Source organism: Cetorhinus maximus, chromosome 8, assembly GCF_964194155.1.
Source record: "Cetorhinus maximus chromosome 8, sCetMax3.hap1.1, whole genome shotgun sequence".
In the NCBI taxonomy this organism is placed as follows: domain Eukaryota; kingdom Metazoa; phylum Chordata; class Chondrichthyes; order Lamniformes; family Cetorhinidae; genus Cetorhinus; species Cetorhinus maximus.
Window position 1 is genome coordinate 23709371 of NC_135886.1, and position 27911 is coordinate 23737281.

Genomic DNA, 27911 nt, shown 5'->3' on the forward strand with positions numbered 1-27911 from the left:
TCAATACATTTTCGTTCATGTGCTGCTTTCTACTGTTCCCAGTTAAACAAGCGCCTGCCGTAGTGGTGCTTTCAACACAAGAGCAAATGACATATACAGGAAAAAACGCTAAATCTGCAAATTGAGAAGGCACACAGAAAATGATTGAAGTACACAGCAGACCAGTCAATATCTCAAAAGAGAAAGGCCAGGTTACCATTTTGGACGACTATCTTTCAACACAACTGCATCTGAATAAAGGAAAACACTGTTATGGTTTCGTGACGATGAAAAAGTATACATTACAAACATCTTCGCCATTCCCTTTACAAATGCAGTGTGTCATCAGCACTTCCTGTGTTTATAAATTAGTACATCTCCTCATTGACATTAATGCACTTGTAATTTTTATGAAATTGTATTTCGTGCTATCTGCTTTGGAGAGTTTAACGTACGAAATGTGCATAGTGTACTGCAACATCCCAGGACAACATTCGGTGCCGTGTTGACGAGGCGCCTGTTGGTGGCGCTGCCTCGGGCCAGGTGCCGGCAGGGTTTCTGCGCATGCTCGGCGGGCGAGCGAGCGAGCAGCCTGAGCGGAGCGTTTTTATTGCCGGTTGCGGGGGCCAGTGAAATTCCGGAGGTCGCAATGGTACTCGATCTGGACCTGTTCCGCAAGGACAAGGGGGGAGATCCCGAGAAAGTCCGGGAGAACCAAGTGAATCGCTTCAAAGACGTGTCGCTGGTGGATAAACTGGTGGAGGCGGACTCAGAATGGAGGAAATGTGGGTGTTGGTGGGATGGGATGGGGGGGATGGGATGGGGGGGATGGGGGATGGGATGGGGGGGATGGGGGGGGATTTTAACAGGGCCTGGGGGTGGGGGGGGGGAACGGGATAGGCGGTGGGGGATGGGTAGTGGGGCAGGGGCGATGGGGGATGGGTAGCGGGGCAGGGGCGGTGGGGGATGGGTAGCGGGGCAGGGGCGGTGGGGGATGGGTAGCGGGGCAGGGGCGGTGGGGGATGCCCCCCCCCCCCCCCCCCCCCCCGATCCCAATCAGGCCCATCGAATGGTGTCTGCGGGGAAGGGGCTGCTGCGCATGCGTGTGCCTAGCTCTTTCCTGCAGACTTGTCCAATTCTGAATGGAAGGGCGACTGGATTGTCACTCTGACTCAGTTCACATGTAGCTTGGGGTGGGTGGCAACTGTGTAGCGCAATTAACCTTAAACCCCATACAGTTCCCATTCTGATGGTTTTTGCTGACTATTGAGCAGATTAGAAAAGCCTTTGGTATGGACTGAATCCATGACTTAGAGGTTGCCATTAACATTTTATAAGCATTTAATGACAGCCCCCCAAATCAAATGAGTAAGAATGTTTTCTTGTGGAGCCCTAAACTATACTGATCGGTAGATTCAATATTTGGACTCAAAGCTAAGGTTTCTGATCATGGTATTTGCACAGGAAGGTGAAAATTCAGTGGTGTCAGACCAGTGTCAGATCTGGTTGTTGGATCTTTGGGGCTTTACTCAATAGGCTACAGTGGTTCTCTACACTGAATAATTATATTTTTAACTGTTGAGAAAGAGAGCTTGACGCATAATGTATCAGCACACACAATACATGCACAGAACAATCTCCTTTGCAGTGGAGTTCCAACTAGGCAGAAGCCAAGCAAGGATATTGCCAAGCTGAAACCTGAATTGCTGTGAATGCCTTTAGATCAGTCACTGCAGTGAAAATGCAGCAATTGTTATTTGGTAATGTAATCACAGTTTTTTTTTAGGTAGTGCATGTAGTTCATGTGCACTTTGGTATTTAAAAGTATAACCTCCCATCTGTAAGAAGTAACAACTCAAATGATGTGTGACCTTTTTAGAGAAAAAGTTGCAGTTAGTTATACCATTGGAAGAGGGCCTTTAGTGAAATACTTGTCTATAGGGCACTTCCTGACAAATGCATTAAGTGGCAGGGTAACATTGGTGTAATAACCATGCGGTTCCACAGGGTGTCTGCTGTTGACTTTCAGAAGCTGATGCAATCTCAAGCAAGCCAGATTTTTGTTTTACTTTCCAAATGAATCTATGAAATGTTTTCTTTTTCTGTAGCTTTTGTCCATAATTTTAGTTTACTATTTTATCTCTGAATTGATATTTAAGTTGCTGTGGTTCTTTTCTGACGGAGTAACTAAGATGTGGCCAGTTGGATAGTCTTTTTCACTAAATTTAGCAATCAAGGATATAGCAATGACAAGACTCCAAACCCATAAATTGTATTTTCCTCTTTTGAGTATAGTGCTCAAAATACATTACTTTCATATGAACATATTATTGAAGTAATGTTCTTTCTGCAGTAAATGCTCCTGCAGAATTATTTTGGTGCATGGCTGTATATTGCGTGATAATGTAGTCACAACAAGTTGTGTTGTGGAGGATACAAAAAGCAGGTGGACGTTTAGTAAAAAAGATTTTTTAAAGACATTTAATTTAACAGAAAACGAACAATAAATAAAAACCTAATCTTTGGTGGGGGAGGGGGGTGGTTCTGTATGCTGCAGTTCAACTTTTCTAAGTATTTTACTTCCAAACTGTAGGTGCCAGTAAAAGTTATCCCTAGCTAATGAGAATTAGTATACAAAATGTTTTTAACAGTTCAGATATAGAAACATTTCACACATGCACCATTGTGCTTTAAAGAAACTCCCATGTCAGCTAAAGATTCAGCAATGCACAATAATGTCATGTGTGAATTTTTTCTGATAACTTCTTCCACACACAATAGGTGTAAATTAAGTTTCATTGTTCAGGAAGGCTGGATATTGCATGAGTATCTCTGGGATTTAGGTCTAATTCAGTTCACACTGGGGATGAAACTTTCTCTCTGAATTCTTCTTTAGGCTAAAACGTAAATCATACACTAAATTGACATTAATTGTCGGTCTCACTCAGGGCACAGGGTAGCTGGGGTGAGGAATCAAAAATGCAGTAAAGAGTGCTCCGGTGAAATTAGGGCAGTGTAGAAATTGTGAACTCTTAATTATACTGTACCTTCAATGAGAGTGTTTGGTCACACTCAGTGACTGAAAGGAGTGGTGTTCCAAATTTCTGCGCTGACATTTTTCATTTTCAAAAATTTACCAGAAATGCAATGTAATGTACATTACACATAACTGAAGTCTGTTACTTAGTGCAGAGGCTAGAGGAGCTGGGATTGTTCTCCTTAAAACAGGGAAGGTTTCATTAACGTAAGGTCATCCAAAACTCTACCTCCCATATTCTTTTTTGCACCTAATCCCACTTGCCCATCACCATTGTACTCATTGACCTACATTTGCTCCCAGTTAAGCAACTCCTCGGTTTTAGAAATTCTTTTCCTGTTTTCAAAACCCACCATGGCCTTTTCCCTCCAATTTCTCTAATCTTTAGCCCTAAACCCTCTGAGATATCTGCACTCCACCAATTCCGATCTCTTGCATATCCCTGATTTTAATTGCTCCTTTGTTTGTGGTTGTGCCTTCAGCTGCTGTGGCCCTAAATTCTGTATTTTATTTACTAAACCTCCACCTTCTTTTCCTCCTGTAAGATGATCTTTAAAACCTATTGCTCATCTGCCCTAATACCCCCTTATGTGGCTCCACGTCAGATTTTGCTTGATAATGTTTCTGTGAAGCAACTTGGGATGCTTTATTATATTAAGGGCATTATATAAAGTTAATAGAAGTGTTCAAAATTATGAGGAGATTTGATTGAGTAGATAAGGAGAAATAATTTCCACTAGCAGGAGAGTTGGTATCCAGAGGACAGAGTTTTAAGATAACTGCCAGAAGAACTGTGGAGAGATGTGGGCAATTCTTTTTAACACAGCAAGTTATGATGATCTGGAATTCACTGTCTGAAAAGATGGTGGAAGCTGGTTCAACAATAACTATCAGAAGGGAATTGAATATATACTTGAAAAGGAAACAGTGCTGTGGGGAAAAAGCAGGGAAATGGGACTAATTGTATTAACTCTTTCAAAGAGCCAACATAGGCATGATGAGCTGACTGCTGTGCGATTCTATAGTTCTCTGGTGAAAGACATTAAGTAGAGAAGCAAATTAAATATACCTAAACTATATTTAAGTATATATAAGGAGTGGTGGGAGGGGAAAGCCATACAATTTAGGGAACACAACAAAGAAATTGCAGGATTGGTCAAGTCAGGATTAGATTATGCCACTGAAGGAGGAGAAACAAATGCTAAGCCGCACCCCGAGCCAAGCTGTTCCAGTACAGCTACAATATGGGTATCTACCCGGCAATGTGGAAAATTGTTCAGGTATGTCCCATACACAAAAAGCAGTATAAATCCAACCCGGTCAATTACCACCCCATCAGTCTATGTGCTATCAAGTAGCACTTGCTTAGCAATAACCTGCTCACTGACGCTCAGTTTGGATTCCGCCAAGGCCACTCAGATCCTGACCTCATTACAACTTTGGTTCAAACACGGACAAAAGACCTGAACTCCAGAGGTGAGGTGACAGTGACTGCCCTTTGACATCAAGGCAGCATTTTACCGAGTGTGGCAACAAAGGGCCCTAGCAAAACTGGAGTCAATGAGAATCAGGGGAAAACTCTCCGGTGGTTGGAATAATGCCTAGCACAAAGGAAGATGGCTGTAGTTATTGGAGATTCAGCATCACAGTTCCAGGACATCACCACAGGAGTTTCATCAATCATCTTAAGGGAAATTAGGGATGGGCAATAAATGCTGGCCTAGGGAGCAATGCCCACATCCCATGAACGAATGAAAAAGTTCCTCAGGGTAGTAACTTAGGCCCAACCATCTTCAGCTGCTTCATCAATGACCTTCCTTCCATCGTAAAGTCAGAAGTGGGGATGTTAGTTGATGGTTGCACAATGTTCAGCACCATTCGCGACTCCTCAGATAAAGAAGCAGTCCAAATGCAGCAAGACCTGGACAATATCCAATATTGGGCTGACAAGTGGCAGGTAACATTCACGCCATGGAAGTGCCAGGCAATGACTATCTCTAACAAGAGAGAATCTAACCATTGGCCCTTGACATTCAATAGCATTACCATCACTGAATCCCCCACTGTCAACATCCTGGGGGTTACTATTGACCAGAAACTGACTGGACTAGCTATATAAACACTGGTTACAAGAGCAGGTCAGAGGCTGGGAATCCTGTGGTGAATAACTCACCTCCTGGCTCCCCAAAGCTTGTCCACCATCTACAAGTCACAATTCAGGAGTGATGGAATACTTTCCACTTGCCTGGATGAGTGCAATTCCTACAACACTCAAGAAGCTTGACACCATCCTGGACAAAGCAGCCCACTTGATTGGCACTTGGCAACAAATATTTGCTCCCTCCATCTCTGACGGATAGTGTCAGCAGTGTGTACCATCATAAGATGCTCTGTAGAAACTCATCGTGCCTCCTTAGGCAGCACCTTCCAAACCCCCAACCGCTACCATCTAAAAGAAGGGCAGCAGGCACATTGGAACACCACTACCCCGTAGTTCCCCTTCAAGTCACTCACCATCCTGACTTGGAAGTATATCACCATTCCTTCACTGTTGCTGGGTCAAAATCCTGGAACTCCATCCCTCACAGCACTGTGGGTGTACCTAAGCCACGTGGTCTGCAGTGGTTCAAGAAGGCAGTTCACCACCATCTTCTCAAGGGCAATGAAGGATGGGCGTAAATGCTGGCCTAGCTGGCGACGTGCACATACCATGAATGAATAATAAAAAATAAATAAAATGGATACAGTGGATATCGATGATGAGAGAGGCCTAGATTTATTCCATGTTACAAGTTTAAACAATTGTGTGGAAAAATCCCGAGGAAGTGATGTCATTGTGTCAGATGTTCAACTCACACTAGAACTAGACTGTAGGATGGACTACAAAGTTTTGAAACTTTGTTTCAAAATGTTGTACTGGCAATTATTGTAATGATAAGCGCAGTTAATCTGCGCTTGCACAGAGCCCAGAAGTTCTGGTCAGTTTTAAATAGGTAATGATAGCAAATACTGATAGACTGTCGTCAAAAATTCCTGCAAAATAAGGGCCAGTATGAATTTTCAAAAATGTCATCCCTAATTTTTTGCTCTACTTCCAAAAATTCCTGGGTAGAATTTTTGAAGTTTTTAAACTAAACTACAGATAGGCTCCATGATTTTTTTTGTCTTGACCTTTAATGAAGAACATTTTATTTTTTGTTTAATTTCCTGTCCAGCATTAAATGCTGCCCTCACAGAGCACGTATAATCTGGTATCCTTGTTCAAGGGAATTCGGATAATTCCAATTTTTTTCTGTAAGCAGATGTATTCCTCGTGGTAACACCTGATATGGAATTGTACTCCTTTTTTTTGGAATGATAAAATGACATTATTTTCAACAGGGAAAAAGTAATTTTCAGACATTCAAAGTTTTTTGGGATTTAAAGTGTTTAATTTCAAATTGATAAATCCATCAGTTACATATTCAGTTCTCTCACATTATCTGTCAGAAGAAGCGAAAAAATTTTTATCTGAAGTAGGCAAGTTTGAGGTGTTACTTGATAATACATCAAATTAGTTTATTAAATTTTTGCAAACTAGCTTGGTGATCCAAAGAAATATAGCATCTTTATGCAAGTGCTTTCCACTGCTCAAAGTATGTCCCTGCTTCTTGTTCTTTACATTGAACGTATACCTGTCATGTTTTCCGCTCACATCTTTCTATTCTCAACCAGGTCGGTTCCGTGTCGACAACTTAAACAAACTGAAAAACCTTTGCAGTAAAACAATTGGAGAAAAAATGAAGGTAAATTATTCCTATCTAAAATTTCCAGCTCACTATTGTCACTAATGATATTCCCCATTCAGCACCATAAGGTGTTTTTAGTAGATCGTATGTATGATGAGCTGTCTTACCGGAGGAATAACAATAAAAAAAAGGAAAAACTTGAAATTTTATAGTGATTTTCACATTTTGAGGATGTCCTGAAGTGTTTCATGGCAATTGAAGTCAAAGCCATAGTTGTAATCTTGTTAAACATGGCAGCCAGTTTCTATGGAGCTAACTCCCCAAACAAGAAATAAATGACAAAATAGACTGTTTTAATGATGTTGGTTGAGGAATAAATTGACCAGGCGAGCTGTCCTGTTTTCCTTCATTAATGCCAAAGGATTGTTTAAACTCACCTTGAAAAGGAATACAGGGCCTCGGTTTAATTTTTCTGCAAAAAGACAACACCTCTGCCAAAGTATCAGCCTAGATTGTGTGTTCAAATTTCTAGTGTTGTGCTTCAATCCATGATCCTCTGACTCTGAGGCAAGAGTGCTATCACAGAGCCAAGGCTGATAAACCCATCAAATAATTAATTTAACTTCAAAGATATTGTGGATCTTGATTCCCTAAAAAACCTTTGATAAATTATCGCATAGATGGCTATAAGGTTGTGTCCTGTGGAAAGAGCGGTTAAATTTTAAGATAGATTGAAAATTTCAAGGTGAGTTTAAACAATCCTATGGCACTATTAAAGGAAAACAGGACAGCTCTTCTGGTCAACATTTATTCCTCAACCAACATCACTAAAACAGTCTATCTTGTCATTTATCTTATTCTATCTTGTCATTTATCTTATTCATGTTTGGGGAACTAGCTCCATAGAAACTGGCTACCATGTTTAATGAGATTACGACTATGGCTTTGACTTCGATTGCCATGAAACATTTTGGGACATCCTCAAAATGTGAAAAGTGCTATAAAATTACAAGTATTTCCTCCATTCCTGGAGGCTGTGTGGTTATTAATGGTAGCAGCTCTTGGTGGCGTCCAGTCAATTGTGGTGTCTTTTAATTTCAACATGTTACAGCTTTGCGTCTCATGTATTCAATAAATGATGATCGATGAAATTGTGTATTGGCAAATAAAACATTTGATGATTTTTGTGAAACATAGTTTGAATAATTAGACTGAGGCATGTTTTCATCTAACCTGGCAAACAATTAATTTATTACCATACAAGAAATTCAGAAACCAAGTTAGTTAAGCAGATTTATGATTGTTTAATACATGTTTATACAATGATTTTAACTTTTATCACTCTGTTTTTTCATAGAAAAAGGAGCCTGTTGGTGAAAGTGATGCTGTACCACAAAGTTCGCAAAACCTGGATGACCTCAATGCTGAAGTTTTAAGTGTAAGTGGCACTGATTCAATAATCGTTTTCTATTTCTACCATATTGCTGTAGTACTGTATTTTTTTGTTGTTTAAAAAAATACAGTTTGAATACAGTTAAGTTGTTTTGACCAACAGTTACATTTGTAGTGAGCAACAATTCAATGTAAAATGCACCGAAGAGTAACATTAAGAGAATTCATGTGTTTGACCTCAATATAAGTAAATGAGCACATGTGCTTTATTTCTAATGTCCATGTTTGGATGAGTTCCCTCCTTGATTTTCTACTTTTAGTTTCTTTCTTCATGACCTGGTTTACTGTTTACAATTGCAAGAGTGGCCTTGTATCTTATTCCTGGGCTACCACCAGTGCTTTCTGTAGGCACAGAACCAGGAAGCACCAGAGACCACCCACGTGTGATTTCTTTCCCATCTGATTATCTTTTCTTCCTATGTGCATTCGTGATAAGGTAGACAAATTAACAGCGTAAATAGATGTAAACGGGTACAATATGATTGTGATTACGGAGTCATGGCTGCAGAGTGACCAAGGCTGGGAACTGAATATCCAAGGCAAAAAGGAAAAGGAGGTGATGTTATTAGTTAAGGATGAAATCAGTGCGATAGTGAGAGAGGATATTGGATCAGAAAATCCAGATGTAGAATCAGTCTGGGTGGAACTAAGAAGCAACAAGGGGAAGAAAACATTAGTGGGAGTTGCCTATAGGTCTCCAAACAATAGTGAGAAGGTAGGGGATGGCATTAAACAGGAAATTAGAGATGCATATAACAAGGGTGCTACAGTAATGGGTGACTTTAATCTACATATAGACTAGGCAAACCAAATTAGCAATAATACTGTAGCGATGAATTCCTAGAGTGTGTACAAGATGGTTTTTTAGACCAATATGTTGAGGAACCAGCTAGGGAACAGGCTATCCAGATTTGGTATTGTGCAATGAGAAGGGACTAATTAATGACCTTGTTGTGCAGGGTCCTTTAGGAACAGTGATCATAACATGATAGAACTCTTCATTAGGATGGAAAATGAAATAGTCTGATCTGAAACTAAGTTCCTAAATCTGAACAAAGGAAACTACGATGGTGTGAGGCATGAGTTGGCTAAGATAGACAGGGGAACTTCATTAAAAGGCATGATGGTAGATAGGCAATAGCTAATATTTAAGGAACTAATGTATGCATTGCAACAGTTATACATTCCTTTCTGGCTCAAAAACACAACAGGAAAAGCAGCCCAACCATGGCTAACAAAATAAATTAAGCATAGTATTGGATCCAAAGAGGAGTCATATAAAGTTGCTAGAAAAAGTAGCAAGTCTGAGTATTGGAGGTAGTTAGAATTCAGCAAAGGCTAAGAGATTGATAAAAGGGGAAAAATAAAATATGAGAGTAAACTTGCAAGCAACATAAAAGTGGACAGTAAAGCTTCCATAACTATGTAAAAAGAAAAATATTAGTGATGACAAATATAGGTCCCTTACCTTCTGAAACAGGATAATTTATAATAGAGAACAAGGAAATAGCAGAGCAATTAAACAACTACTTTAGTTTTGTCTTCACGGAGGAAAACACAAATAACCTCCCTAAATGCTAGGGAACCAAGGGTCTAGTGAGAAGGAGGAATTGAAGGAAATTAGTATTACTAAAACAATAATGTTGGAGAAATTAATGGGACTAAAAGCCGATAACTCCCCAAGGCCTGATAATCTCCATCCCAGGTTACTAAAGGAGGTGGCCATGGAGATAGTGGATGAGTTGGTTGTCATCTTCCAAAATTCTGTAGAATCTGGAACAGTCCTGGCAGATTGGAGGGTGGCAAATGTAACCCCAGTATTTAAAAAAGGAGCGAGGGAGAAAATAGGGAATCACAGACCAGTTAGCCTAACATCAGCAGTAGGGAAAATGCTAGAGTCTATTATAAAGGATGTAATTACACTTAGAAAGTATCAACGGGATTAGACAAAGCCAACATGGATTTATGAAAGGGAAATCATGTTTGACAAACCAACTGGAGTTTCTTGAGGAAGTAAGTAGCAGAATAGATGAGGGAGATGTGGTGTATTTGGATTCCCAGAAAGCTTTTGATAAAGTCCCATATAAGAAGTTAGTGTGTAAAATTAAAGTACATGGGATTGGGAGTAATGTATTGGCATGGATTGAGAATTGGTTAGCACACAGGAAACAGAGAGTAGGAATAAACGGGTCTTTTTTCGGAGTGCCAGGCAGTGACTAGTGGGGTATTGCGGGCATCAGTGTTTTGGCCCCAACTATTCACAATACATATCAATAATTGGATGAAGGAACAAAATGTAATATTTCCAAGTTTGCTGACAACATGAAATTTGGTGGGAATGTGAGCAGTGAGGAGGGTGTTAAGAGGCTTCAAGGCGATTTAGACAGTTTGAGTGAGTGGGCAAATACATGGCAGATGCAGTATAACATGAATAAATACGAAGTTATCCACTTCGGTAGGAAAAACAGAATGGCAGAGTATTACTTAAACGGTGATAGATTGGGAAATGTTAATGTACAAAGGGACTTGGGTGTCCTTGGGTGTCCCACTGAAAGCAAGCATGCAAGTGCAGCAAGCAGTTAAGAGGGCAAATGGTATGTTGGCCTTCATTGTGAGAGGACTTGAATACAGGAGTAAGGGTGTCTTACTACAGTTATACAGGGCCTTCGTGAGACACCTGGAAGTAGTGTGTGCAGTTTTGGTCACCTTACCTAAGAAAGGATATACTTGCCATAGAGGGAGTGCAGCAAAGGTTCACCAGACTGATTCCTGGGATGGCAGGATTGTCGTATGAGGAGAGACTGGCCCAACTAGGCCTGTATTCACTGGAGTTTAGGAGAATGAGAGGGTATCTCATTGAAACGTATTAAATTCTGACAGGATACAGGGATGATGTTTCCTCTGGCTGGAGATCTAGAACATGGGGTCACCATTTCCGGAAACGGGGTAGGCCATTTAGGACTGAGATGGGGAGAAACTTCTTCACTCAGAGGATGGTGAACCTGTGGAATTCTCTACCACAGAAGTCTGTGAAGTCCAAGTCACTGAATATATTTGAGAAGGAAATAGATTTCTGGACTCTAAAGGCGTCAAGGTGTATGGGGAGAGCGCGGTAGTATGGCATTGCGATAGAGGATCAGCCATGATTATATTGAATGACAGAGTAGGCTCGAAGGGCCGAATGACCTACTCCTGCTCCTAGTTTCTATGTTTCTGTGAAGCAGCTCAGATTGTAAACAGTGTGGAACAGGATTCAGACTGGTGTGTGCCCTTGTTCTTTGTCATTGAACAATGAATGTACTTACACTCTTGAGCCACCATATCACCTTGTTGTATTCTTCAAGGTACTCTATAGGTGAACTTAATGGTCATCAGTTTTTTAAATCGGAATTTTGGGATAAAACTAGAAAATGTTGGTAATACACAGCAAGTCCATAAATACCTGTGAAGAGAAAAGGTTAAAATTTCAGTGTTGCCTCTTTATAGAAGGCAAGCAAGACTCTTTATAACAGTGAATAAAACAAAGGGGCAGGGAAGAAATTACAAATGTCAAGTATGCCTACTCCTATTTTAAAAGAGCAATTAATCGGTTGGTTAGCCTGTACTCAAGTCTTTAAAAAGAAGCCGTAAAGAAGCAAAGTTATGCCAGATATTCAAAATCACCTCAGTTAGTCAGGATAGATATTAAAAAGACAAATAAGGAAATCGGCTCCAATTTGGAAGGAAATCAAAATGGAAGTTCTGTGGGAAAAATAGTGAAGGAAAATGGGAAAGATTGCTAATGTCTGAAGTTGCTGACTTCAGTGTGTAAGCTGCAGGTTGGTGGGGAGAGAGATGAAATTTGCTTTGGGCTTTGTTCAGATGGTAATGGAGGCTGTTAGTTGAGTTGGTCAGGATTGTGCTTAAGACCATAAGACATTGGAGCAGAAATTAGGCCATTTGTCCCATCGAGTCTGCTCCACCATTCAATCATGGCTGATAAGTTTCTCAACCCCATTTTCCTGCCTTCTCGCCGTAGCCTTTGATCCCCTTACCAATCAAGAACCTATCTATCTCGGTCTTAAATACACTCAATGACCTGGCCTCCACAGCCTTCTGTGGCAATGAATGGGCAGAACAGAGAAATTTGGAAAAGTGACCACCCTTAATCTCTATTTGGCCATTTCCTTGTAGAGTTTATTCAGAACAGTGAATTCTCAGTACATCAAACTGGAGAAAATACTTGTAAATTGTTGTCTCAGATAGGAGGAGGATTTAGACCCTGGAGAGTGGTGTAGGTAGAAATAATCCAACTGTTGCATCTGGGACAGGCATTGCACCTGGAACAGTTGTGCTCGTAAAAGTGAAGGATAGCTCCAGGAATCATCAAGCAAAATTTCACTTATTTCCAGCTTTATAAATAAAATCCTCATCAGGCTTATGGTGCGCCTTCATTACGGGAGTGTTCCGTTTTCTATTGCTGAGCTGATATTATGTAACTTAAGTACACATGGAACAAAACAAAGGCACCTTGTAATTTAGTAGTTTTATTCCATGACAGGAAAATATTTGCCAGCCACCTGTGTAGAATGGTTAGAAAGGTACTAGCCCAAATGTTTGGTCAAGTATATCAGGTCAGCATTAAAAGCTCATCTTATTTGCTGTTTGCCATTTGGATCCACCCATTCCTGTTGCAGTTATTTTTTTTGTAAGTGGTTTGTACTGCCTCTTGCCTCACTCACACTTTCTGCAAGAAGAAGGTTTGCAGTGGAGTTCCCCAGGGGTCGGCATAGGGACCTTTCCTTTTCCTGATATAAATGATCTAGATCTTGGTGTGCAGGGGACAATTTCAAAGTTTGCTGACAACACAAAACTCGGGAGAATTGTAAACTGTGAGAAGGAGTGTAGAACTTCAAAAGGACATTGACACATTGGTGGAGTGGCAGATAGGTGGCAGATGAAGTTCAATGTGGAGAAGTGTGAGGTGATACACTTTGGTACAAAGAGCATGGAGAGACAGTATAAAATAAAGGGTACTGTTCTAAAGGGTTTGAGGAGCAGGGAGACCAGGGTGTATAAGTCATTAAAGGTGGCAGGACAGATAGAGCTGTTTCTAAAGCATACAGTATTCTAGGCTTCAGTAATAGGGGTATAGAGCACAGGAGCAGGGAGGTTATGATGAACTTATGTAAGACAATGGTTAGATCTCAGCTGAATATTGTGTCCAATTCTGGGGTGCCACACTATAGGAAGGACGTGAACACATTGGGGAGAGTGCAGAAGAGGTTTATGAGAATGGTTCCAGGGCTGAGACACTTCAGTTATAAAGAAAGATTGGAGAAGTTGGGGCTGTTTTCCTTGGAGAAAAGAAGGCTAAGAGGAGACTTGAAAGAAGTTTTCAAAACCATGAGAGGTGTGGACAGAGTAGATAGGGGGAAAATGTTCCTGCTCGTAAACGGATCAAGAACCAAAGGGCACGGTTTTAAAGTATTTTGCGAAAGAAGCAAATGCAAGATGAGAAAAAACTTTTCCACACAGCGAGTAGTTAGGGTTTGGAATGTACTGCCTGAAAGTGTGGTGGAGGCAGGTTCAATTAAGGCATTCAAGAGGGAATTGGATGATTATTTAAATAGAAACAATGTGCAGGGTTACAGGGAAAAGGCAGGAGATTGGCACGAAGTTAAAATGTTCTGAGAGCCGGTGCAGACATGATGGGCCGAATGGCCTCCTTCTCCACTGTAACAATTCTGTGATTTTAGTTCAGGGTTGGGATAGTGAGTTGAAGAGGAAGCAATAAGGCACAGACTTTGGTGAGATGAGTTACAACAGCTGAAGATCAGTGAGGTGAGGATGTCGTTGCACTTCAGTCTATCTAAAACCAGCTCTTTCTACTTTATTACAGCTTGTTCTGGTTTTACATTTTCTGAGTCTATTGCTGAGGCAGTGTGTACAGTTTTGTGCTGCCTATTCATGAAATCCTTAACCATGTTTCAGCTCTGCTTAATGTTTTGGTAAAGCTAAATTTCTAGATTGTAGTGTGCTTTTTGTACCTTTAATTCCTCTAGAATATTATAAAGGCAGGAACCAAGGACCTATAGGATGCATCTTCACATCTAGAGTTTGATTTAGTCAGGCCATCTTGGTGAGGTAGAAAGTGGCAACCATGTTCTTATCTGTAAATAATGATGGACACTGGAGAGATTTTTTTTATAGTGTTTTCTCAGTTTGCATTTTGACACTACAGTACCTTAAGCTGAAAATAGACAGGCGGTGTTTTTGGTCTTGTAGAGAATTATTGTTGTAGGAACTTGGCCCATCCTACACCCTGAGGTGGGAGCACAATGGCTGAGTGGGCAAAGAAGTACTCCCTCCTTCCCTTTCCTTATTCATTAAGGGTGAATAAAGCCATATGAATCTCTGTATTTTTGAATTTTCTTAGTGAATGATTTTGTCCTTTAATACTAAACTTTTTCCCTGTTTAGTTATCCTTTTCAACTGCGTAACTCAGCAGAATATAATTACAAGTAGAAGTTACACCTTTTTGTAATGCAGTGCAAGTTAAGCTGACTAATGCAGCAAATGACGCCATCGTATTTTTTAATAGCTTCTTGAACTACAAACTTTTACAGTTGTATATTCTTACTTTTCAGGGTTTAACTGTAACTCAGATCAAGAAAGTACGGATTCTCATTGATGAAGCTATTGGCAAATGTGATGCAGACCGTCTGAAACTGGAAGGACAGAGGCTAGACAGTCTGAGAGAAATTGGTAATATCCTGCATCCCTCTGTACCCATCAGCAATGATGAGGTAAGAACAAAGCTCACCTTACTTCTGGTTTGAATTCTTCATTTTATTTTAAGATCTGGCCTTTATTTTCCAACACACTCTCTTTCATATTATAAAGAGTTTTCCTAGAATAGAGTTCAAATTCAGGTGGGTCACCCCTAAAGAGAGGTCTGTTATAACCACGTTATCCAAGTAACATGAAAGTGTTTTTTGGGTTGACTCATGGAAAAGATATAGACAAAAGACTCACTGAATCAATTTCAAATGAAGAGTGAGGCATCCATCCCATTCTCAATATCTTCTTCAGTGATGTGGTAGATAGCATTATTCAGGATGGCCTTAGAATGTGCATTTCAGGTATTTCTGAAAATATTTCAGCAGAGCTTTTTGCTGGTATTAATGTGTTGCTGGCAGAATCACTTGGAGGTTTAGTACACTTTACTCACCAACTTGAACAATGGGCAAACCAATGGAATGTGATATTGTGTGCCCCCAAGATCAGTAGAATCGCTTTGCATATTTAGAGACATGACCTGATAACATAGGAGTATTTGTTCCAATTACCAATTTATTTCCTACATCAGGGGCTCTGCTGGATAACCGCTTTAGCCTCATGAGATTGTACTGAAGAGGGTCAGAAGGCAGTTTTGTCTGTCCAGCCATGTCTTGTCTTGATCAATCACATAATCCCTATACTGTTTAAGAATGTAGTATCCAAGACATTTGTCCAACCAGTTAGTCTTCATAATTCAGAATTTTTAGGCACATTTGCACTAGGATTAACAATTGTATTGTCACTGTTGTCAGCTTATTGAGAGATGATCTGCAGTTGATTATTGAAAAATTTCATTTTCAATTTATTTCTGATTTTAGAATATGATGGAAATTTAGGAGATTCCAATGTTCCTCCTTTTGCAGGATGTAGACAATAAAGTGGAGCGAACATGGGGAGACTGTACAGTCATGAAGAAGTACTCTCATGTTGACCTGGTGGTAATGGTTGATGGTTTTGAAGGAGAGAAGGCGTCTGTAGTTGCAGGGAGCCGAGGGTATTTCTTGAAGGTGAGCTTAAAAGAGGTTAAATGACAATTTTTTGGGAAAGGTTTTGCTGTAACCTATCAATTTCATCCGGTATAAATGAATACAAATAGTGGCACATCCTGGTAGAGCATTGAGGTTTTTCTCATCTTGACGATTTTCGCAACAATTCTCCTCCACTGTTGGTTTTTGGGTGTTCTGAACCCCTAATTGTTATGGGAAATGACTGGCAAAAAGTTCAATCATGATTCTGCTTCAATGAAATAAGGTCAGAACAAGTTTATTAAGTTTTTAGGTAAATTAAGGCAATAAACTCAGGCAGTGATTTACAGTCTAACATGGGTTATATACTTCCTGTATTATGGCTGGACGGGGAGCACACAGAATCATAGAAACTTTACAGTGCAAGGGGAGGCCATTCAGCCCATCAATTATGGTCTACATCGACAGTACCCAATGACTACTACTCTTTTGGTCTTCGGGCTCCTTTGGTTTCGCTTTCTTTCTCTCCTAGATTTCTCTATCGCATGAATCTGATTGGGAGGCACACTTTTATCCTGACCTAATCCCTCCCACACTCCAATCATCATCTGCCCCCGTGTTTGAGCATACTTTCCTTGACCAACCCAGGTTTCTTCCGTGTGATCGTCACACTATTGCATAATGTTTTTCACATCCATTTTTGTTTGACTGTCTCTTACCTCAAAGCTCCAAGGTCTTAACTCCTAGAGAGGCCTAGAGATTCCAATTCTGTGTTTTTACATGCACAAGCAATTTCCACTCAGCTTTTTTGCTGCAAGTAAGCTCTTCCTAATAACTTGACATAGTTTTCCCATCGTCCCACTACCTGGCATCATTTCTATACCTATTTCTAAGTTTTCCCACTTTGCAATTCTACAAAGACTATTTCCTAATAATGTTAGATGTTAGTTTCTAATAATAAACTTAGATTTTAACAATTAGTACTCTGGTTAGTAACCAAGTAATATTACACTACTGAAGGCTTTTATTTCTCTCTGAGGCAGAGGTCTATGTGCAGGTCTCCCCTCTGGTACATCACTTGAGGTTTGTGTGTAAGCGTTCCTTCCCAGTGAGGGTTGTTTTACTGCATAGAGTGAGCATCATAGCTGAACCTGATCGTCTTCAGTTAGTTGCAATAGAATTTGGATTGAATTTGAACATTCTGGTATCAATTAGCTCAGCCACTCAGCGTTCATTGGATAATTAATATAGCAAAGACATTTACTTGTATATTTTCAAAACAAATTATTTTTCATGGCTGGTTTTTGTAATTTACAACTATTATTTTAAATGCATTGCATTAGCTTCCTTTCTTAAAATGTTGATTGTAATTTTTTTTGCATATGTAGACTGCAAAGAACAAAATGATCAATTTTCCACTTTTGCTTTCTCATTTATCCAGTCTGAAAATACAAAAAAAGAGAAAAATCCATAATGTTCAGCTAGCTGTACAGGTTCACTTTTGTATTTTTTTCCTCACTTTGCACATGTAACATCCACTTCCGATCCCTGCTGTGCAGATCAATGCCTGTTTCTGGTTGCAGTGGTTATGGAGTAGTTTCATCTAAACTAAAGAGAATGGAGAAACTTTTGTATTCTTTAAATGAACTTTCCCTTGCCAGGATAGGGATCAAAAAGAAAAGCTAATTGACCCTGATATTCAGTATGAGTTGTGTGTGTGCAAGATGATGTTTGGCAGAATTAAGTTTATAAGTATTGACATGTACTAGAGTAGACAAATCCTGTGCTCTGCAATATATTCAGTATTTTCAGTCCTGTTTTTACAGGGTCCTTTGGTATTTCTGGAACAAGCCCTGATCCAACATGCTCTGCGGTGTCTGTGCAGCCAAGGCTATACTCCACTTTATACACCATTCTTTATGAGAAAAGAAGTGATGCAAGAAGTGGCCCAACTTAGTCAGTTTGATGAAGAACTCTATAAGGTATTAAAATAATAAAACTGCTTTATCTGGTCATAAATCATAATGGAGGAAAAATGTTTCCATCTTTTCCCACACCTGCATGTGCTATTAGAAATAGGATGATTTATGCTGTGGTGTCACCCATGAACAGATTATCATGAACAGCATTTGCCATCATTTATAAATCCCCTGTTTATCCACATTCACCTTATTGAGCATTATATTATCAATAACAGCCACCTTTGCTTTAAATTTTCACTAAATTTAAGGGATTCATGATTCCTTTTGGACTCCTCTGATGCTCAGTTAATACATGCACTGGCTAATGTTATACGGAGCCAAATAGATCAGAAGATCCCACTTTTAATCCCTGGTTTGTGATGAGTGACTAATTTTTAACTAGAACATCATTGGGGACACTGCAGATGGCTTGGAGGAACATAAGTTCAAGCATGTTTCCCATCCCTTGGTAACCATTGCTCCTTCCTGAAGGATGCATGCATGTGAATGTTGGTTAGCTCTGCATGGATTTGACAGTGCTCCTCATATGTTTAAATGGCATGAGGATAATCACTCTCTTGGCTGATGTGAAAAATAGCCACTGTGGTAAGGTACCAAAGAGCTGGTGACACCATTAGGCTGTACCCTGCTCTTGGAGAGATTGCCTTCAAAAGGATAGATGATAAAATAAGCTTCTCTCTACAGCTGCTGCCAGACCTGAGTATTTCCAGTATTTTATGTTTTTATTTCAGACTATAAGATTAGGTGCGGCAAGTACAAAAACAGAATTTTCAACAGGAATCTCTAGACAGCAGACACTTACTGTGTCCTGTCTCAACAGAGATATTGAACCACCGCTGCTCTTTCTGAAATTAACAGATACTGGGTTGAACCTGAGACCTCCTGAATCTCTAGAGTTTAGTCATTGTAATAACTAGCTTATCTGTTAGGAAAACCCCAATCTTTCTTCATAAAATTCTTAATATCCTTGCCTCATACCATCCCAAAAGCAGTATTTACCTTACAATGGCTTGATGATGAGAACTGCACACAGTACATGGGATGGTCTCTGACAAATGCTGTAGGCAATAATATGACCTTTTCTGATTTATGCTCTTGCCATCTGCTTATTAAATCCAGTATAAAAATCCAGTATTTTATTTGCAGTTTTCTAAATCTATAATTCAACACTGTGCTGATAAGATGTACCCACTGCAACTCCGAGATCTTTCTCAGTAAGCTCTAAGAAACCACTGTTCTACTTAATCCATATTTCCTTTTTTTGCTCCTATACCAAATATTTTACCCAAGTAAACCATTGTAAATAAGTGCAATTTTCTTTTCTAGTTTTAACTAGATTTTTATATTTCAGTGCTACAAACAAAAGTCAGCACTTAATGATGCCAAAAGTGAAGGTACACAAAAATCTTATACTGAACTGCAAATCCCCGTTTTCTCATTAGGTTGTTGGAAAAGGCAGTGAGAAATCAGATGACAGCTCAATCGATGAGAAATACCTGATTGCCACTTCTGAGCAGCCAATTGCAGCGTTGCATAGAGATGAATGGTTAAAACCTGAGGACCTCCCTATTAAATATGCTGGACTTTCCACCTGCTTCCGTCAGGAGGTTGGCTCACATGGCCGTGATACTAGGGGCATCTTCCGTGTTCACCAATTTGAAAAGGTAAATCGAAATATTTGGAAATATGCTAGGTATTGAGGCTAGCTCAGTAAATTAAGTGGTGTGGTATGGCGCTGTCTTATTGAGTACCCGACAAACCAAATTTTACTTCTCATGACACCCATTCCAGCACTAGGTGATTACTATTTGTCTTATTGCCCAATACTAGGGGGGGAATATGCTCAGCCAGCATTTCTCCCCCTGATTGTTCTCCTGGAGTTACATTTGTGTGGACTTCAGGGGAGGATAGAGTTATATTAGGTTGTGCTGGCCCTTGTGTTGAATTGCATTCAACCAATCAGTGACCATTTTACACGTGAATTGTGGTCACTTGACAGAGCTACCAGCAGCCCCTTAGATTGTACCTGAGCAGGAACTACTGCTTCAGGGAATAAAGGATTAGGGAAGAAAACTAGAGGAGAAAAAAATTATCTTGGTCACTACAGATGATATTTTGTTGCCTCAAACTAAGACTAATTTTACTATAGGGGCAGAAAGTATATTGTATAAACACTTCCTTCTAACAGTAATAACTTATAAAGTTTACTTCAGAACAATAAATCAATAGATTTGTTGATCAGTTAAGATTGTTTCACGACAGAGAACTGGTTCAGTATGAATCTGATTTTTGTCTTCACAGATTGAACAGTTTGTTTTTGCATCCCCTCACGATAATAAATCATGGGATATGTTTGAGCAAATGATTGGAACTGCTGAAGAATTCTACCAGTCTTTGGGCCTTCCTTACCGCATTATAAATATTGTATCAGGTACCTGAAAAATCATGCAGTTGCTTTGGTTGAACATATATAAAATGTCACTTATTTTGTGTTAAATTCAAGAAAAACAACTCGAATATTGAAGTCATTGAAGGATTGACAACCATTGGTAAATGAGGGCTAAGAATGGAAAACAAGATACTACTTCAGTCTAAGACTGAAGGTTGAAAAGCTGTGTTTTAATCAACTGTGTTTCTGTAATATGTTCTGTTCTTACAGTAAGAAATGTGGTTTTGATTTTTTTAAAAGCTAATTACTCTTATTTGTTAGTTTTTTAGATCACTTAGGCAGCTTTTCTCACTTACTGATAAGTGGGAATATGCAACTGAATAGCAAGTTACACAATACAAATAAGACTTCTCTGAATTATCATAGTGTTTACTGGCAGTGTGAGGAATGTATTTGTAAAGATGGATCTTCTCAGTTTTATTTTATATCAAAAATCCAGCAGTTTAACTAATAAACTTCAATTTCTGATCATAGATCTCACTCACTTCCTTTGGATGTGATCATTTGCTTTTTTGTTAAGCTGTTGCAATGAACATGCAAGGGTGGCAGAACCTGGCATGCTTTGTTTTGGCTGTAGCTCCTGGTATCTGATTATAAAGTGATACTTATCATAGACACAGAAAGGTCAATGAACTGCAAAGTTCTAATTTTCTGAAGGGAAAGGGGCAGAGCAGGTAGAGAAATGACATTACCATCTCACTTTGTCTACTGTATAAACAGTTCCAAAATTATATCATCCACTTTTATTCCACTTGATATTACATTGTGTACATAAATGGGTCTAAAGTCATTTTGTTTTTTCTGCTCTGGTAGGTGCATTGAATCATGCTGCAAGTAAAAAGCTGGATTTGGAAGCCTGGTTTCCTGGTTCTGCTGCCTTCCGGGAGTTGGTGTCTTGTTCTAACTGTACAGATTACCAAGCACGAAGGCTACGAATTAGATATGGACAAACCAAAAAAATGATGGACAAAGTAAGTCAACAGTTGGGATAAGAGGAATGGATATAAAGTGCAATACACTGTCCTTTCATTTTGACAACCAGGGATCAGACAAAGATGATGATGAAACAAAAATGTATGTCAGACAATTGTAATACTATAATGTGAAAGCTGTTTGAGTCCAGTCCTTTCTGGATCTGGGCCAAGAGCACAAAGCATTGCTTGCACAAGTTGGCACTAAATTGGTAGACTCACACTGGCAAAGTAAGGAGTGTTCTTTTCACTAAGGAACATTGTATGGGACAGATTGGATTGATTTAATGCTGCATTTGACTGTCCTTTATCTTGTTAGACCTTGGTTTAGGCACCAGATGGCAAGAATGGAAAAGTGTTCCATTCAACAACCTTCATGAGCATAACCATTTGTCACAAAGGAAAAAAGGAAAAGCTTGAATTGTTGTTAAATGAATTACTTTCTTTTTAATTCCTTCATGGGTGTTGGATTCACTGGAACACCAGCATTTATTTCCCATTCTGAATTGCTCTTAAGGTGGTGATGAGTCGCCGCTTTGAACTGCTGCAATTTACATGGGGTTGGTACTCCCACAGGGAGTTGGGGAGAGTTCTATGATGTTAAAGAAACAGTGATACATTTGGAAATCTGAATCGTGTGACTGGATGGGAAATTGCAGTTGGTGCTGTTCTCATGTGCTTGCTGCCCTTGCCCTAATATAGACGTAGAGATCATTGGTTTGGTAGGTGCTGTTGAAGCAGTGTTGGTGAGTTGCTCCAATGCATCTTGTAGATAGTACGCACTGCAGCTACAGTGCACCAATGATGGAGGGTGTAAATGTTTATGGCGGTGACTGGGGTGCCAGGCAGGTGGGCTGCTTTGCCCTGGATGGAGTCACACTTAAGTATTGTTGGAGCCGCACTCATCCAGGCAGGTGAAGAGTTTTCATCACACTCCTGACTTGTGTATTATAAATGGTGGACTGACTTTGGGGAGTTACAAGGGTGAGTTAACTTATCGCAGAATTCCCAGCTTCTGACCTGCTTTTGTAGCCACAGTATTTATATAGTTGGTCCAGTTCAGTTTCTGGACAATGGTAACCCTCAGGATGTTGATGGTCGGGCATTTAACGATGCTAATGCCACTGAATGTCAAGAGGAGATGGTTAGATTTTCTCTTGTTGGAGATGGTCATTGCCTGGCACTTGTGTGACTCTAATGTTACTTACCACTTATCAGCCCAAGCCTGCATGTTGTCCAGGTCTTGCTGCATATAGACACAGAGTGTGTAAATAACTGAGGGTAACGATTGGTACTGTACACTGTAATCATTAGTGAACACCTCCACTCCTGACCTTATGATGCCGGGAAGGACATTGATGAAGCAGCTGCAGATGGTTGGGCTGAGAATGCTGCCCTGAGGAACTTCTGCAGCGATGTCTTGATGCTGAGATGATTGGCCTCCAGCAACTACAACCTTCCTCTTTTGTGCTGAGTGTGACTGCAACCAGTGGAGAGTTTCTCTCTCCCTCCCCCCACCGATTTCCATTAATTTCAGTTTTACTAGGGCTCCTTGACCCCACACTCAGCCAAATAAGTAATTAGGTTATTGGTGAGGAAGCGCCACTTAATAGCATTTTCGACAAAACCTTCCACTGCTTTGCTGATGTTTGAGAATAGACTTATGGGGCAGTCATTGGCCAGATTGGATTTGTCTTGCTTTGTGTGACGAGGATACACCTGGACAATTTTCTGATTTGTCAGGTGAATGCCAGTGTTGTTCCTACACTGGAACAGTTTGGCTAGAGGCGCAGCTAGTTCTGAAGCAAAAGTTTTCAGCACTACAGCCAGGATGTTATTGGAAATCATAGCCTTTGCTGTATCCATTGCACTCAGCCATTTCTTCATATCATGAGGAGTGAATTGAATTGGCTGATGGATTGGCTTCTGTTTTGGTGGGGACCTCAGAAGGAGGCCGAGATGGTTGTCCCCTGAGCACTTCTAGCTGAAAATGATTGCAAGTGCTTCTTTTGCACTGCCCCATCGTTAAGGATGGGATGTTGCCAGAGCTTCTTCCTCCAGTTAGTTGGAGGTGTCAGCTGTGGCTCAGTTCATAGCACCCTCGCCTTTGAATCAGAGGGTTGTGGGTTCATGTCCCACTCCCGGAAACCAAGAATTGTGATTGTACTTGGAACAGTTGCAATCTGTGACTGTTGATAACTGGAAAGAGTTTCCTCCAGTTAGTTGGAGGTGTCAGCTGTGGCTCAGTTCATAGCACCCTCGCCTTTGAATCAGAGGGTTGTGGGTTCATGTCCCACTCCTGGAAAACCAAGAACTGTGATTGTACTCGAAAGAAGTTGCAATCTGTGACTGTTGGTAACTCGAAAAGAGTTTCCTCCAGTTAGTTGCTTAATTGTCCACCACTATTCTTGACTGGATCTGGTAGGACTGGAGACCATAGATCCAATCATTTAGTTCTGGGATCACTTAGCCCTATATGTCTATAGCATCCTGATTCTGTTGTTTAACATGCATGCGATGTCATGTTGTAGCTTTAACAACTTGGCACTTCATTTTTAGTATGATTGGTGCTGTTCCAGGCATCTTCTTCTGCCCCCCTCATTGGACTAGGCTTAATCCCTGGTTTAATAGTAATGAGGGATATACTGGCCCATGATGTTATGGATTGTGGAGGAATGCAATTCAATTACTGTTTGTGGCCCACACCACCTCATAGATGCCTGGTTTGAGCTGCTCGGTCTGTTCTGGATCTATCCTATTTGGCGCGATGATAGTGCCACACAATACAATGGAACAGGCAGTCAGCGTGAAGACAGGCCATCTTCTCCACGTGGACAGTGCTCACTGCTATCAATACTGTCATGGACAGATGCATCTACAACAGGTAGAATGGTGAGGGCAAGGTCAAGGCTTTCCCTTCTGTTATTTTCCTCACCACCTGACACAGGCTCAGTCTGGCAGCTATGTCCTTCAGGACTCAACCAGTTCAGTCAGCATTGGTACTAATTTCCCACTCATGGTAAGTTCCCTAACCAGAGTACATTTTATGCCTTTACTACCCTCAGTGCTCAAAGAGGCATTAGTGTGCTGTTTAACTATGGGGCAACTACAAACAAACTCATGTCATCCTTTAGTGGCATCTGCACTTTCAAGAAGTCCTTAACAGTAGAATGTGCAACTGCTGGTAAGGTATTTATTTTGTCCTTAGCATGGGAACATTGAAGCCACTTGTCACACCTTGGTTGATCTGGTTAAGATGAGGTAACTCTGCCCAAATTTGTGTCCTTTCTTATTTATATGGTTCAAGAACAAGAACAAAGAAAAGTACAGCACAGGAACAGGCCCTTCGGCCCTCCAAGCCTGCGCCGATCATATTGCCCGTCAACTAAAACATTTTGCACTTCTGGGGTCCGTATCCCTCTATGCCCATCCTATTCATGTATTTGTCAAGCTGCCTCTTAAACACCACTATCGTACCTGATTCCACCACCTCCTCTGGCAGCGAATTCCAGACACTCTGCATAAAAAAACTTGCCCTGCACATCTCCTCTATAGTTTTCTCCTCTCACCTTAAATCTATGTCCCCTAATAATTGAAACAATGCCACATACTTACTCATCAAACAGTTTGGAAAATGTTAACAATGAAGGAAAGTCTAAGCATAGGTTTACTTTTTTTTGTTTAAATGGGATGCTGGAGACACCATTTTGGTTGATGTATTCAACCTTTAAAATCAGGTAATTGGTATGATGGACTTGTCTACCTAATTAGGTCTACAAATTGTCATTCCTTGGGTGAAAATTGTGCTTTTTTATTTACTAAAACTGTTTCTGTGATTAAAAATAGTGAGTAAATCCACTGTGTAGTGTTGGGCTGAACCACACAGATCAAGGAAGTCCGGATATGACAATTTGATTTCACTTGGTGAGGCAGGGATGATACATAAGCTGGCTTCAGCTCCCTAGCCCAGAGGGGGGCGAAACAGCCAGGGTTCGAATCATCCTGATCTCTCTTGTGTGATTCATACTGGAAGTGGGTCTGTTTAGATGTCAAGTGAGAGTAAGATTAGGCATCTGTGATGCCTTGCGTGGTTGGCCAATCTGCCACAGTCAAGACTTAGATATGAGGTTGATTTATTTGTGTGAGATACTGGTGGGCTACTAGTACTTATGGAACTGTACCTCAGCATGAAGCTGTCTTCAGGACAGGATTGATGAAGGTAGAAAATTACAGGATGAAGAGAAAAAAAACTGATTTGAAAGACGATTGATTCACTTTAAGTTTTTGTAAATAAAAAGGAAGTGTGAAGAACAGAGAATCAGTATAACTCTTTACTCTTGTTCCCAGGCTGAGTTCGTACACATGTTAAATGCTACAATGTGTGCAACGACTCGTGTTATCTGTGCTATCCTGGAGAATTACCAGACTGAGGACGGTATAGTGGTACCTGAAAATCTAAGGCCGTACATGCCACCAGGTAAGTGGAAAAAGTGTTTATGGGCGTAAGAACCTTGCAGGCTATGTAGTTAGTGTTAGGCCTCTGCCCTATCCATCAATATGACTCAGTTTAGTTGACTATTTTAAAGAAGAGCAGGGGAGTTATCCACAGTGTCCTGGTGAATATTTATCTGTCAATCAACATCATAAAAAAATTATCTAGTCATTTATCACATTGCTGTTCTCAGGGTGCATATTGGATGCTGTGTTTCCTATGGTATAACAGTGATTACACTTTAAAAGTACTTCATTGGCTATAAAGCATTTTGAATGTCTGATGGTCATGATAAGTGCTATATAAATGGAAGTCTTGATCTTGTCCACAAATTTAAAAAAAAGCACGGTTAGTTTCTCTAAATCTAGTGAAACTCTATACAATTGTCATTGCCAGTCTTTGGTAAAGTGAGAAATTTCAGGAATGTAGTCATGGGGTAAATTGCTAGCCAGTCAGTGGCTGCTAGTCAAATAGTGTTGAGTTAATAGGTAACGCGGACTGTTGGGGGATAAGTCAGACAAGACTGATGAGCTGAATTTGAACAGTATGAATTAATCCAAGAGACTAATTATTGATATAACAGCAAGAGTTAAGATAATTTAAATAGATATGGAAGGGGAGGGTCAAAAAATTTATAAGTAAACAATGATTGAGAAGACACAAAATAAGAGAGAAGATAGAAATCCAGCTGAAGTTCTAAACAATCTTAAGGAAATAGTTGAAGCTCTTATTAAATGATGGAGGCTTTTAGATTTAGATGCAGGATATGATGTTCGAGTTGGGTTACTAATGGGAAGAGCTTTTGCCAAATTATCTTTTCTCACCCCAAACTCGTTGAACTCGTGTAATGTTTTGAAGTTCCCTTCACAAGAATTCAAGTTATTTATTGTGAGTCTGTAACATTATTTTTTAACACTGTGAAATTTGATATTCAGTCATACAGATCAAGAAGTTTCTAGGTTTGATCTTGCCTGAGGGGGCAATTGGGCATTGGCCTCATCACCCCTGAGACGGTGTGAAGAAAAATCAGCCTTGGATCCTTCTCTTGATCAATGTATAGTGATTGCAGCTGTGAAGGGCATATGACTGAGCAGAGTGAGGATAGAATCGGACCAAATGGCTCAATAACCTTCTTAACACTCTGTAAAATGTAGTCACTTCAGTAAGATAACAAAGGGTGGTCAGCATCTATGGAACTATGTATGCCTCAGCAAGGGGACGTGCTTCCAAGGGAAAAGATGAAAATAATTTTCTTAAATTTATAATTGCTTTCTAAATTTGGAGTGTGTTCTTCAGACAAAACAAAAATGCAGCTCTTGATCTGATATGTTCAAATTCCTTTGCATCTATATCTTAGAATTAGAAGCAACTGAAATTTCAACATTTACTACGAGATAATTTTCTGAATATTAACCTTAAATGAAGTGTTTCATCATCTTTTACCCACAAATATATATACATCTTATTCAAATAGGTTTGACTGAGCTGATCAAGTTTGTCAAGCCTGCACCAATTGACCAGGAAGTATCTAAAAAACAGAAGAAGCAGCAAGAAGGAAGCAAGAAGAAACCTGCATTCTCTGATACCAGTTTGGAAAATAAAGTACAGAACATGTCTGTCCACAATTAATGAATCCTTTTAATTAAACTGTAAAATTATACTTCGTGTACTTATGGTCCAAAATAATTACTCTTGTGGATGACTTATTTGTAACTGAGATCTGTGTAAAGTAAAATCAGATAAACAGAATGTATGTAATAGTAATAATGTGCATCTCCTGGACAGATTAGCATTTACTTGAAATGGAGGAAGTTTTATGAAGAGTTTGCTGCCAATGTATGTTCATGGAATGTGGAATTTTATCTCTTCAATGATTTACAATAATAAATAACTACTAAATAAGTATGCTTTTGACTTGAAAGTCAAAATTATTTAAATTTTTATATAGTTCATTATAAAAAGTATCACTTCTTTGATTGTGTTATGGAACCTACCTAAGGCTATAGTTAAAATTCAGGAGAAATGAAACTACTA

The 27911-nt window shown here is 39.9% G+C and overlaps 1 protein-coding gene across 1 annotated transcript; it reads left to right on the forward strand.

The window, feature by feature from the left end:
- The first annotated feature begins 555 nt into the window (after positions 1–555).
- sars1 (seryl-tRNA synthetase 1) lies at positions 556–27784 on the forward strand. Its single transcript, XM_078546591.1, has 11 exons — positions 556–764; positions 6731–6801; positions 8102–8182; positions 14826–14984; positions 15882–16025; positions 17810–17965; positions 19408–19629; positions 20267–20396; positions 21228–21385; positions 25733–25862; positions 27352–27784. The coding sequence occupies exons 1-11, from the start codon at positions 629–631 to the stop codon at positions 27504–27506; spliced, it is 1542 nt and encodes a 513-aa protein (XP_078402717.1). The 5' UTR covers positions 556–628; the 3' UTR covers positions 27507–27784.
- Positions 27785–27911: the final 127 nt, after the last annotated feature.

Coding starts and splice junctions, on each gene's coding strand:
- sars1 (XM_078546591.1), top strand. CDS start 629: ATGGTACTCGATCTGGACCTGTTCCGCAAGGACAAGGGGGGAGATCCC. Junction 765..6,730: donor GGACTCAGAATGGAGGAAAT/GTGGGTGTTGGT, acceptor ATTCTCAACCAG/GTCGGTTCCGTGTCGACAAC. Junction 6,802..8,101: donor CAATTGGAGAAAAAATGAAG/GTAAATTATTCC, acceptor GTTTTTTCATAG/AAAAAGGAGCCTGTTGGTGA.